At 36.6% G+C, this 12,100-nt stretch overlaps 1 protein-coding gene across 2 annotated transcripts in view; it reads left to right on the top strand.

The window, feature by feature from the left end:
- Positions 1 to 12,100, top strand: part of MDFIC2 (MyoD family inhibitor domain containing 2) — a 112,340-nt gene that overhangs the window by 59,284 nt on the left and 40,956 nt on the right. The window contains exon 3 of one of the 2 annotated variants that reach the window (XM_050778552.1): positions 9,511 to 9,549. The exons of the other annotated variant lie outside the window; for it this stretch is intronic. Coding sequence (XP_050634509.1) covers positions 9,511 to 9,549 — 39 coding nt within the window. The remainder of the gene's footprint in view (positions 1 to 9,510; positions 9,550 to 12,100) is intronic. 2 annotated transcript variants of the gene reach the window in all.

Raw genomic sequence — 12,100 nt, 5'->3', positions numbered from 1 at the left:
TCAAGAGCACAGTTAACTTTCTGTAATACAGCTTTCCTTGTGGGCTTTAAAAAAATTATTCACTAACTCTCTCCGTCTCCAGGAGACTCATCATCAACCATTCAGAACTCCTCATTTTTCATCCTTGTAAGAAATACTGCCAGAGAAACACTGTCTATAACTTACTGATAGAAGGGTGTCAAATTTCACCCTGCATATGCTGAAGAATATCTCAAAATGGAAATAAAACCAAAGAGGAAAAACTACCATTATGTCTGAAAAAAGAGGGAAGTCATCCAAAGTTAGAAAAAAGGAGAAAAATCAATCCAATGGCCAAGAATAAATTCATTCAAACAACATACCATGTGCTTGGTACTATGATTGGCATTCAGGAAAATAAACTAAAGAAAAAAAAGTAACTATCCTTCATGGTAGTCATGGAAACAGATAGGCGACCACTCACTGATTATTATGATATGCCCTGAGCCTTGTATTGTTCATGAATATTCCATCCAGAACCTATAATTATGGATTATTGAAAAAAGAGTCATGTCTAAATATAATATTATTTCTATTCTGTGAAGAAGAAAACGTATTTACAAATATTTAAGATGGTAGGGTTATTTTAAGGGTGACAAAAAATAAAGTTCTATTGGTTTTTTTTCCCTCTAAAAATGTTTTTTATCCCAATGATAGTCTACTTTGTAAAGAATACACAAAGCCTTCCTTTCATAGTTTGGATTGCCAGATTAAATACAGAGTGCCCACAATTTTTTTAGTATTGTGTCCCACATATTGCTATGTAAATGTAGGTTGTTGTCAACAACCCCTTAAATATGTTTCAGTTATCAAGATTGTTCCTCGTATTTCAATGGAACATCCTTATACTATCAATTGATTCGTTATTTAACTGAACTTTAAATTAAATTGCGCATCTCATGTGTTTATTTGACAAGTCTGATAACCCTGCGTATAGTGATGCCCATCCAATGATCACACTCCCCACTTTGAGTTCACTCTATGTTGTTTCAGTGGACCAGTGGATTGAACAATGATGAGATACCAAGCAGCATACTTGGTCTTGTGTTTACAACAGCAGTGTTGTTCAAGCATTTAGACTTAGTTTCTTTCCAGCTTATGCTCAAACTGCTTCTGACATGTTGCTCAAGTAACGAAGTGTGACCTTTATCCTTTCCTCCTGGTGAACAAAACAAATTTTCTAAGGAGATATAAATATCAAAAATTAAAAATGGTGATGTACTATTCCAAGCATCTTAAGGCTGTCAATACTTTATGCTTTTAAAAAGTTGCTATGGTTCACCCCAGAAGCATCTGCATATATCTGTGGGGTTTTTTTTATGGTGTGTAGTGAACTTTGATATCTTTTGGGGATAAAAGAACTCTCTATCTGTCTATCTGCATATATATATTTAACAATGCAAGTTATTGTTATATAAATGTAGACTGTTGTCAATTTCAGTTCCCTACCATATCAAAAGAACAAAGCAGGCAGGAAGAGCAAGAGGATGATCTAATATGCCTACGCTAATAACAAAGCCAGTGTCCTAAATTGGCAATGGCAGCCCTCTTCTGCGGAGATTGTTTTTAACACCATCAGTAGACATTCAAAAGAATTGGATGGTGACAGGAAGAGCACATTTTAAATTGTCAACCTTCATGATGTCCTTTTGAAGAATAGCAATTACATAACTCGGGGAGCTTTATTTTGCATTTGAATATATATATATATATATATATATATACACACACACACACACACACACACACACACACAGCAGTGTGCAAAAATGTTATGCAACAATCCATATTCTGAATTCTTTGTAGAAATTAAAGTTACTTATTTTTTACTATAATCTCGTTTCCCTTTATTACCCAGTTACCAGTTAAGGTTGGCATCAATATTAAGTAAGTAGTACAGAATTAAAACTGCTTTCTATTTAAGTTATTAACAAATTCATTTAAAGAGGCCATTGACCATATGCTATTTCTTAATCATATTCAAATTTGAGTTTGTGATTTTCCGAGAATCATGTACTTTTTAACTCTATATAGCATTAAAACATTAAGAGTTTGTTAATAGTCTAATATTTTGTTAAAGTTTTACGTTGTTTTCTCTTAGGCAATGAGAGAGGAAAATGCTATCCAAAAGTAATTTTATATCACCAAAATTTCATTTGGTTTTTTTCTAATTCTCATCTTCTTTTGAAATAATTTTAGAAAAAAAAATCTTTTAAAAATGCAGACTTAACGCCAAGAGAAACGCATTGCAAGCACCCTAAATAGTTAATGTATTTTCTAAATGAATGATTTAAAATAGCTATTAAAGGAGAGGAAATGAGCTTAGGTTTCTAGTAATGACTTCTCCTCTTCAAAATGAAATCTGTAAATCCCTGATTGCAATTCCAAATCCCCTAAGGACCAGCAGTTCTGGGACCAGGGCTCACTGACTTTATGCCTAATAGCACCAGATAAGTAGTATGATTTTTATATATATAATTTGGGGGAATATTCAGAATTTATAGTCCTGAAGACAATTTATGAATGAATTTCCTTTTTAAAGTACATTATTCTAAAAATCAACTTTTCCACCCAAATTGTAAGCAGAGCACATAGGAACGTGAGAGGCATGGATATATACATAGAGACATATGTGTATGTATTTATATATGCGTGCACACACATGCACAAAATATAAGTACCATTTTATTCATAAGAGCATAATGATTCAGCCTGTGATTGTTAATAAAAATGCATTTCTAACCATCAAATTTGAGTCTATTATTCTAAGTTAATTGCATTTGCCCTAAAGAGACTTACAGCTGGCTGTCAGCCTGTTTGTGTCAGTTTCATTTTATTCATCAGTCAATCTTGTCTCTTCTTCTTTTTACATCCCATGTATTGATCAAATAGATTTGTTAGTCTACTCCACAGCTTTCACAGCATTAAAAAATTAAAAATAATCTTGATATTATCATCAGATGCATTTGATTACCTCGTTCATTTACATGTTATTTTAATTGATATTTCGGTAGCAAATAGAATGCCCTTTTGACAGGCCCATAAGACTGCCATTAAATATAATAGATGTAACTCACTCAAAGAGGCATTGAGAAAATGTTAAACATGAAAAAGTCTACACTGCAGTGGTCGGCAGCGTTTCAGCTTTTCAGTTGGAACAGAGAATACTCATCATGGTAAACATTAGTTCCTTACTGGAGTGCATTACAGAGTAAGGAAGCATCTTGTTAAAATTGGTCCTCAGCAATTATTAGGTGGTGAAGTGGATTAAAGAAATAATGGGCACCTTGTTCCCATTTGAGCCAAAGAAAAACAGTGGGGGAAACCGAAGAGCAGGGAGGTTAGGCTAGGAAAGTAGTTAAGGTGGAAAGTCTGCGAAGAATTAGAATCTTCCATATGTGAGTCAAGTTGCGTAGAGGGGAGATGAAAGGCATCACAGGGTGAGGAGATAATTAGCAGATCAGAAGCAAAGCAGTTAAAAGGTGACCCTTACCTCCTCTGTTACTCAGTCTAGGAAACTATAGACAATTATTACAGTATTTTCTCCAGGGATGTGTGATACAGTTCCTCCACGTGTCCTCCAAGACACAAAGCTCTCTCAGAATTGTCATTGTATTGCTTGAGTTCAGTGCTTTTTATGGAAATTCCTTTACATCATGCCAGCCTTGTCTTTCAGCCTTGCTTTAGATCAGTGATGCCCAACTGAGGGTGATTTCAGTCCCCAGGGGACATTAGGAATACCTGGAGACTTTGGAGAAGCTGCTGCTGACATCAAGTGGGCAGAGGCCAGGGACGCTGCCACCCAACCCAGAATGCGTAGCACAGCCCCCCCACGACAAAGAATTCTCCAGTCCAAAATGACGATAGTGCAGAAATTAAGAAACCTTGCTTTAGATGTGTGGCTGAAATACACTTAAAGCCAAAAAACGAAAACTACATCACAGTTCAGCAGCAGCACAGTGAGTGGGATTTAAGCAGCTCTGAAAGACAGAGAGCAGTGCAGCTGCTGCACACAGCATTTCACACTGGCCTATTAAATAATACAATTCATTACCTAGACCCCAGGAACAGTTGAGCCAAATACAACCCCAATTTTAAGGAAAACAAAGAAAAATGAAATTATTGCTTGATAGAAGACATTTCAAAGGCCTCCAATACAAACCAGCTGAAAAATCCCCAATAAAAAGACTCAGCAAGAAAATTGTGTCACAGCCCCTAATCCTCAACAGACCTTAACAAGATGTTCATGAGCCAAACACTCTTGTCTGCAGAAGACAAAAGGCACAGGAAACAATATAGTCTAGAGAAGGATTATCGTTAAGAGGCAGGAGAAAGATAAAACAGATTCCTCAACCTTACAATTAGAACTCCTAAAAAGAATAACCAGAAATGTGCTAAAAACCATGTCACAAAACAGTTATATCGTTCTGCTCTTGGGAAATTAGTATTTAGGTTAGGCCTGGGGCAATTTTTAAAGCCTTTTTTTGATGGTTGTTTTTTACCCACCTGCCTAGACACCCCTGCCACCAAACCCCTCCCTGGCACAGATGGCCAAGACATTTGCTTTTTCAAATACTCCATATTTCCACAGCCACCCACCAGACAAAAATTAGATTACCAATGCTTGTGTAAACTTTCCAAGCTCTGACACAATAAGATTCCAGGAAATGTACATGCACAGCTAAAAGCAGCATTATACATAATGCACTGTAATTCCAACAGACAAGTTGCTATCTTCGATAGATATACACATTTTTCATGCCAAACACATGAACGTCAATACATTTTTCTCAAGTTAAAATGGAAACCATTTAACAGATATAATGGGCACAATGAATTTCATTTTGCATTACTAATGCAGCAGAGAAGGAGGGAAGTTTTGGAAAGGATTGCAATGAGGCCAAGATCAACAGGAAACAACTTAGAAGCTATCACGCTTGTCCAAGTAATTGCCCCAAAGCATGGTCATGGGACCTGTGCGCCACTGAGATTTCATATTCTCAATTATCTAATTCCACAAAAACAAATTTTCTACAAATCGGAAAAAAAGTTTAAAAACTGACAAAATCGTAACTGTGTTTTTGCAAAAAGATCAAGAGGATGTCACTATGTGTTTTTCCCACCATTTCCAAAGAGATGTTATCAGAGCCAACTTGATTTTAGGAGAGATTAATTGTAGGCATATGAATGAAATGATGTGTCATATAAAAAAGGTTGGAAAGATACTCCAGAAGCCCAATCCCCAGCCTCTGCTTTTACCCGTAGAAATACATATCCTCCAAGACTCCTTTTCATCCCTATTATACATATGTCACGATAGCAGTACACATCATTGGCCCTTACCCTTATGAGGAAATTGTCTCTAGTCTTTCTGGCATCAAAGATAGTGTAGTCAGCCATTGCACACAGAAGAACTGTGTTGGTGCCACCTACTAGGATAAGATAATAAACTCTAAGGACCTAAACAAATGTTATTATGCAGTTTAGAATGAAAGTTTTGAGCACAGGTTATTGGAATCAGGCAAACCTTGGCTGTAAGCCCATCTCTACTACTTACACACTGTGTGAGCTTGAACAAATTACTTCATCAGAGTTTTGGTTTCTCCATTTGTAAAATAGGTGTAATATTTTCAACATTAATGGTTTTTAGGAAGGATTAAATGGACTCATGTGTGTGAGGCATTAGGTACCTTAGTAGCCACAATGTTTAGGAACAGCAGGACATGATTGAACACTCTGGCCCTACTTGCTTAAAGCCCTTGCTTCCACCACTTCCTGACTCTGTGAACTTGGGTCAGGTACTTGGTGTCATTAAATTTCAACTTCCCTACCTCTAAAATGAGAAAAATACTAACAACAATAGCTTTAGCAATGTCATGGGGATTCAAGTGTGATAATAGAAATAAAGGGCTTAACAATTCCTACCACATATCCCATTACATTTTAGCCCTAATAATTCTTTTAATCATATTTGCAAATGAGATATAAACTTCTTTAGTGTTAGGCATCAAAATGACTGGTGAAAACATCTCAAAATACAAATGCATATATAAAGACAGAACTTTGAAAGAAAACAATTGGAGAAGCATAGCACGTTGTTCATTATGTTTATCATGAATTCCAGCAATAATTTGCCTTTCTTTGATTTTATGTTTGCCTCTAGTATATAAAGACACACCTCTAAAGAGTGAAGTTTTAAAGTAGAAATATGGCAATATTTATGAAGATCCGTTCTAGCAGTTCTTCCAAAATATCTCAACTCCCAGGAACTGATAAATTTTTCGGCCTATATGTCATTTGTGGTACCCCATCCATGTACAGAAGTCAGTGTCACCACAGTTACATCACAGGCTAAAAACACTGACAGCAAATTGGTTACAAGGTGTAAAAAATGATGGATACAAAAAAATGAATATCCTTGACTATGAAAGGCCAAGATGAGCTAGTAAGCTATTAACTTGGCTCATTTATCAAATGATGAATCAACTTTTATGAGAAATGTTCAGTGTTTTCAAACTGCTTATCAAGTATCCTAATTCTGTCATCTTATGGGTCTATATTATTGAAATTTTCAGAACACCGCTTAATATCTTAATTATGAAATTACAGTGATGTGCCCCAGAGTATGAAAATAACTCAAACTTATGGCTTGTTTCTGTCTTCTCGTGCAGAATAAACTAGGGGGTTCTGAAGTGCACCATGCTTAGCCAGGTAAAAAATAAACCAGATTGGTACTATAGTCCACAGTAGGAAGATAAAGAAATTAAGTACTTATAATTGATGCTACAGGAATGAAAGAATTCACACTTTCTTAGAGCTATTATTTCAGACAGTCTGGTGTCAGAATTAAAAGCCAACCAGTGCATCTGTTTATATTGCCAAGGATTTTCACAGTAAGAAGGGCTAGGAAACACATATTTTTTAATTAGGGTCCAAATTCCAAAGAACACCAAAAAATAGTATGTCAAAAATATATGTTTTTATGATTTTTATTGTCCAATGTCTAAACAAAGACAAAAAGCCACATAGCTCACTTCTCCTTCACAAACACAAGTGGAGAGATTAAAAAGTAATTCTGTTGCTTTGGCCACAGACTTTTTTTGTTGTTATTCTGCTTGTTTCTGGCTTAGCTACTGCTTTTTTCCCCCAAGATGAAATAATATAGGAAAAGCTGATGAAAGAAACTTCATTCACATAGAAAGTTCACCAGGATGGCTCTGTTACCAAGCCTTAAAAGTTGAAATACAATGGTTATCTAAAATGACCATTTTATACTTTAAAATACATCTCTTATTTTAAAACTTGCATTAACTCCTTGCTTATCTTGCGCTTCTAGTTGAAGAAATGTCCTGTGTAAAATCCATACTGATGCATTGAACATTGAAGCACTCAAAACTATCATTAACCTATTTTTACTTCTCATCAGCAAAATTAGAAAATTAGGTATTTTCTTCAATTTCAAAGCTTACTCCTTTGGTTAATGAAAGAACAAGAATACACACACACAAAAGTAATATTTTGTCCACAAGAGTAAATAGACTTCATTGTCTCATTTATTTATTCAACAAATGTTCATTGATGATCTGTCTGCCAGACACTGGACTCACTATTGGGAAATACTGAGTTGAACGAGACATCACTGTATTTAGCATATAATCATAATATAGGACGATATGATCTCCTACAGGAAAAATACAGGGTGCTGGGAAAGCACTTACCAGGAGAAAAATGATGAAACAGACTTGGGAGATGATCGGCCCTCATTCCCTTTATTTGACTGAGGAGGAAACTGAGGTCTAGAAAAGTTAAACTTCAGAATCACAGAGCTCTTTAGTGAAAATGAAACTAGAATTTATGTCTCCAAATTCAAATTTTATACTCTCTTTGTAGCAATGTACTCCCTAGAAAGTGATTGGCTTTGTTTTCCTCCAAAACGATGATGATCAAACCATGAACTTCAAGACAGTTGACTAAAGTTGGAAATGTTCTCTTTGGGAACACAGTCGATATCCAACCTAATTGCATAACATCCTGAATGGTGGAGAAGCGTTGAGCACTCAGACAGCTGGGGTCTAATCTTGCATTTCTCTACCTAACAGCTAGAGTAAGGCTAGTCCTTGGGCAAGAATGAAACTCTGAAAATCATTTGATTTTTTTAAAACAATCTTTCAAATCAGGATAACAATATCTACAAGATACAGGTAAATTTCATGACATCGTTGAACTGAGTAGGTACCCAACATAACATACGTAAATTCCTAGCCACACTTCTCACTATTGCAAATTGAATAGAACTGACGAAAGACCAGTTCAGCAGAAACCACATCTCAGTTTCTTTATTCCTTTCCATTCATTTTAGCATAAGATTCAGCCTCCAATTTTAAGCCATTTTTGTAGATCATTTTTGGCATACCTTCACAAAATTAAACATTTCCACTCTGTGAATATTTTGGGAGTTAGAAAGCAGAGATTAAACAATTAGATTTAGAGAATTTAATCAGCATGCATCCTCTAAAAAGAGATGGGAAGAAAATAGAGTCAGAAGAAATATATAAAATTAATTAAACCTCCTATGCAATTCTGTGAGTCTCTTTCCATTACAGGTCATAGAAACCTAACCAGTTTAGATAAAGAGGGAATTTGTAGACTCACATATCTAGGATGTCCAGATGGAGACAAGCTTCAGGAGCAACTAAATATGGAGACCCAAACAATAGATTTGGAATTTGTCCCTGGGCTAAAGTGCCCTGCCTTTACCTTCTTTTCTTGGGCCCCTTTTTGGGGTTTATTCTCAGATAGACTTTTTTTTTTTTTTTCTTTTTTGAGAGAAGTTCTCACTCTCATCCAGGCTGGAGTGCAATGGTGTGATCATGGCTCATTGCAGCCTTCACCACCCAGGCTTAATAGATCTCCTACATCTGCTTTCCAAGTAGTTGAGACCACAGGCATGTATCACCATACCTGTTTATTTATTTATTTATTTATTTATTTTTGTAGAGAGATGATTTCTACATGTTGCCAGGCTAGTCTTGAACTCCTGGGCTCAAATGATCCTCTTGCCTCAGCCTTCCCAAAATGTTGGAATTACGGGTGTGAGCCACCATGCCCAGCCTCAGATAGACTTTTTACACATTGCAGAAAAAATGGCTTGTGTCTATCCAAAGCCCAAATAGGGTTTACATCTTACATCAAAGGAGAGAACTGTTACTCCCAGTATGCTAATTTCAAGTCTCAGGGAACACCTGGATTGGTACTATGTGAGTCTCATAACCATCCTAGACCAAGTTGCTGTGGCTAGGAGATAGAGGACTCTGGCTATCATATAGTCTGCATGAGGAGCAGGAGAGGGCAAGCCAATTCCACTCGAGGTGTAAGGAATAGGTTCTTCACTGTAAAGTAGAGTTCTCTTTCCTGAAAAAGGGATCCTGGACAGGCAAACAAACAAAAAAAAAAGGATGACATTCAATTAGTTTCTTTTCCCTTCTCTTTTAGGATTATCCACACCAATTCTAAATCCTCTTGGAGATCCTGGTAAGTTCATCCTCCTTTCCTTGTGGTAGCTTCCTATAGTGACTAAGGGGCACTTTCGGTGCAATATTTAAGGAAAAATACTCCGCCTTTGTCCATGCCCACAATATGGCTGCCATGGCACCAGCATACAAATCATAACACATGCACATTATTCAAAGCTTATTGGAGTATGTTTCACCTTGGAGGTGCTTATAATCTGTGTGTGTATACATATTAGATAAGAAAAGGTTAACAATCATTTCCTTATTTAAGCAATACACGGATTCCAAGTTTACTGTATGTAGGACACTAGGTTTAGCTCTGTGGGAGTATAAAATCCTTAGTGTCTGTCCTTGAATGATTAAGGAAGAAGAGTAAGAGGTGTAAGACATCACTTTTAGCATAACACGATGGACAGCACATGGAGTTAACATTTGAGGTGAGTTTTGGAGGATAAGTAGAAGTTTCACTGAAAGGAATAGGAAAAGAACGGCATGCACAAAGAGGTCAAGATAGAAAAGTTTGAAATGTGCTTTTTTATTTGGTTACGAGATCACACATATGAGAGGGATGGGAAATAAACATAGCAAGGTAGTGTTTAAGCATTCATTAATAGAAGTCTGTCCATGCTGTGGTGTATCCACACTGGAGAAGGTGATGCAGTAATTCTTTAGATGAGGAAGATCTAAATGAGCACACCTCCAGGATACACTAACAAAGGGAAAAATATAGCTTCCTATTAATAAATACAGCTTGGCCCCATTTACATTAAGTAAAAATCAAATATGCAAATGTTCGTGAATGTATGCAAAAGATCTGGAAAGCTTTATCCCAAACTGATAATAGGAACCAAATAAATTTGTCAAAGAGCAGTGAGAATGGGGCAAGCTGCAGTAATGAAGTGGAGATGTTGCCTTGACATTGACACATCTGTGTTGCTTAAGCTATGATTTTTCACAATAGGAACTTACCTACATGTTACTTGCTTAATAAAGAGATATTTTTTACATAAATAAAAGTTTTCTGCTAGGCATGGTGGCTGTTACCTGGAATCCTAACACCTTGGGAGGCTGAGGCAGGGAGGACAACTTGAGGCCGGGACTTTGAGACCAGCCTGGGCAACATACCAAGACCCCATTCCTACAAAAAATGTTTTAATTAGCCAGGCATGGTGGCATGCGCCTGTGATCCCAGCTACTCAGGAGGCAGAGGCAGGAGGATTGCTTGAACCCAGGAGGTCGAGACTGCAGTGAGCCATGATTGTGCCACTGCACTCCAGCCTGGGTGACAGAGCAAGACCCTGCCCCCCAAAAAAAGTTTTCTAGTAAAACAAGGGTAAATTTACAGGCCCCAAAAGGAGTGTGGACTTTAAAAAATTAATATTATAATTATTTTTGGTTGCAATGTGGAGGTTGCTAATACATTAAGGTTTACACATTAGTAAGAAGAACGTGTTGCAAGTGGGAATATTTTAAGGCTAATAAACAATAGGCAGGTAGAACTCTTTAGAGGCCATTCCAAATATATATGTATAATAAAATACATAAAATATACAATAAGTGAATATATATGAGTGAATAATACAGATTAAGGGGAGATAATCATTCTTTTTTAAGTATTGGGAGTTTAAGGTCTCAAAGTAATGTCTTTGGGAAAGTTCTTTTGGGAACTGTCTAAAAGACAACACGTTTGGATCTGTAGATCACAAGGGGCCAAGTCGATTTTAGTTTGGATTCAGCAGTCATCTATGCAAAGGAGATAGTTGAAGAATGAATAAGGTCAACAGGTCATTAGGGAATAAGTTAGATTAGCAAGGGAAAGAGTGAAGAGAGCTAAAGCCAAGGTCTTGGGAAAGATTATTCATTAAGAGAAGTAGAATAATGCATTTGCTCATTCATTCTCCACTAATATTTTTCAAGTACCTTGTGACAAATCCTGTGCAAGTTTTGAAGACAGAATCACGATGGTGGGAAAAATGGCATGGTGACTGCCCATGGGAAGCTTACGTCCATTGAACCACTAATATGCACATTTAATGAGCATGTATTGTCTTTGCTATGGCATTTAAGTAGCACATCAGCCTTTGAAACAATGCTATAATTATTTCCTTTCTATGGATAAAGAAATGAGGCTTAGTGATGAGGGACAATTTGTTCTAAGTCATACAGCAATAAATTATCAACGGCCTGATTTGAATGCCAACTTTGTCTGCCACCAGAACCCTTACACATTGTGCAACCTAACATATTCAAGAGTGGCCAGCAAAGGGGTCATAGAGAAACCTCTAAAATAGGAGAAAAACCAGGTTTCTACATTGAAGAAGACAAGGACAGAGTCATGAGCCTGACTGACCATGTGTCAAGGATGGGAACTGGTTAAAGATCATTGATTTGGTGATTAGAGCCATGTATTCATGTGTTTAACATTCATTCAACAATCATTTATTAAGCCCCTAGCATGTATTATCACATGATCTTTGAAAGGTCAGTTTAATTCGCGGGAAGACAGAAGCCAATTGTGAGGGATTAAGGAGTGAGTGGGTGATGAAACAGAATGTATTAAGGGCTACCTG

This window comes from Macaca thibetana, chromosome 2 (genome assembly GCF_024542745.1).
Source record: "Macaca thibetana thibetana isolate TM-01 chromosome 2, ASM2454274v1, whole genome shotgun sequence".
Lineage (NCBI taxonomy): Eukaryota > Metazoa > Chordata > Mammalia > Primates > Cercopithecidae > Macaca > Macaca thibetana.
The sequence above is the reverse complement of the archived record's forward strand: the minus strand, read 5'-3'. Positions and strand labels throughout refer to the sequence as shown.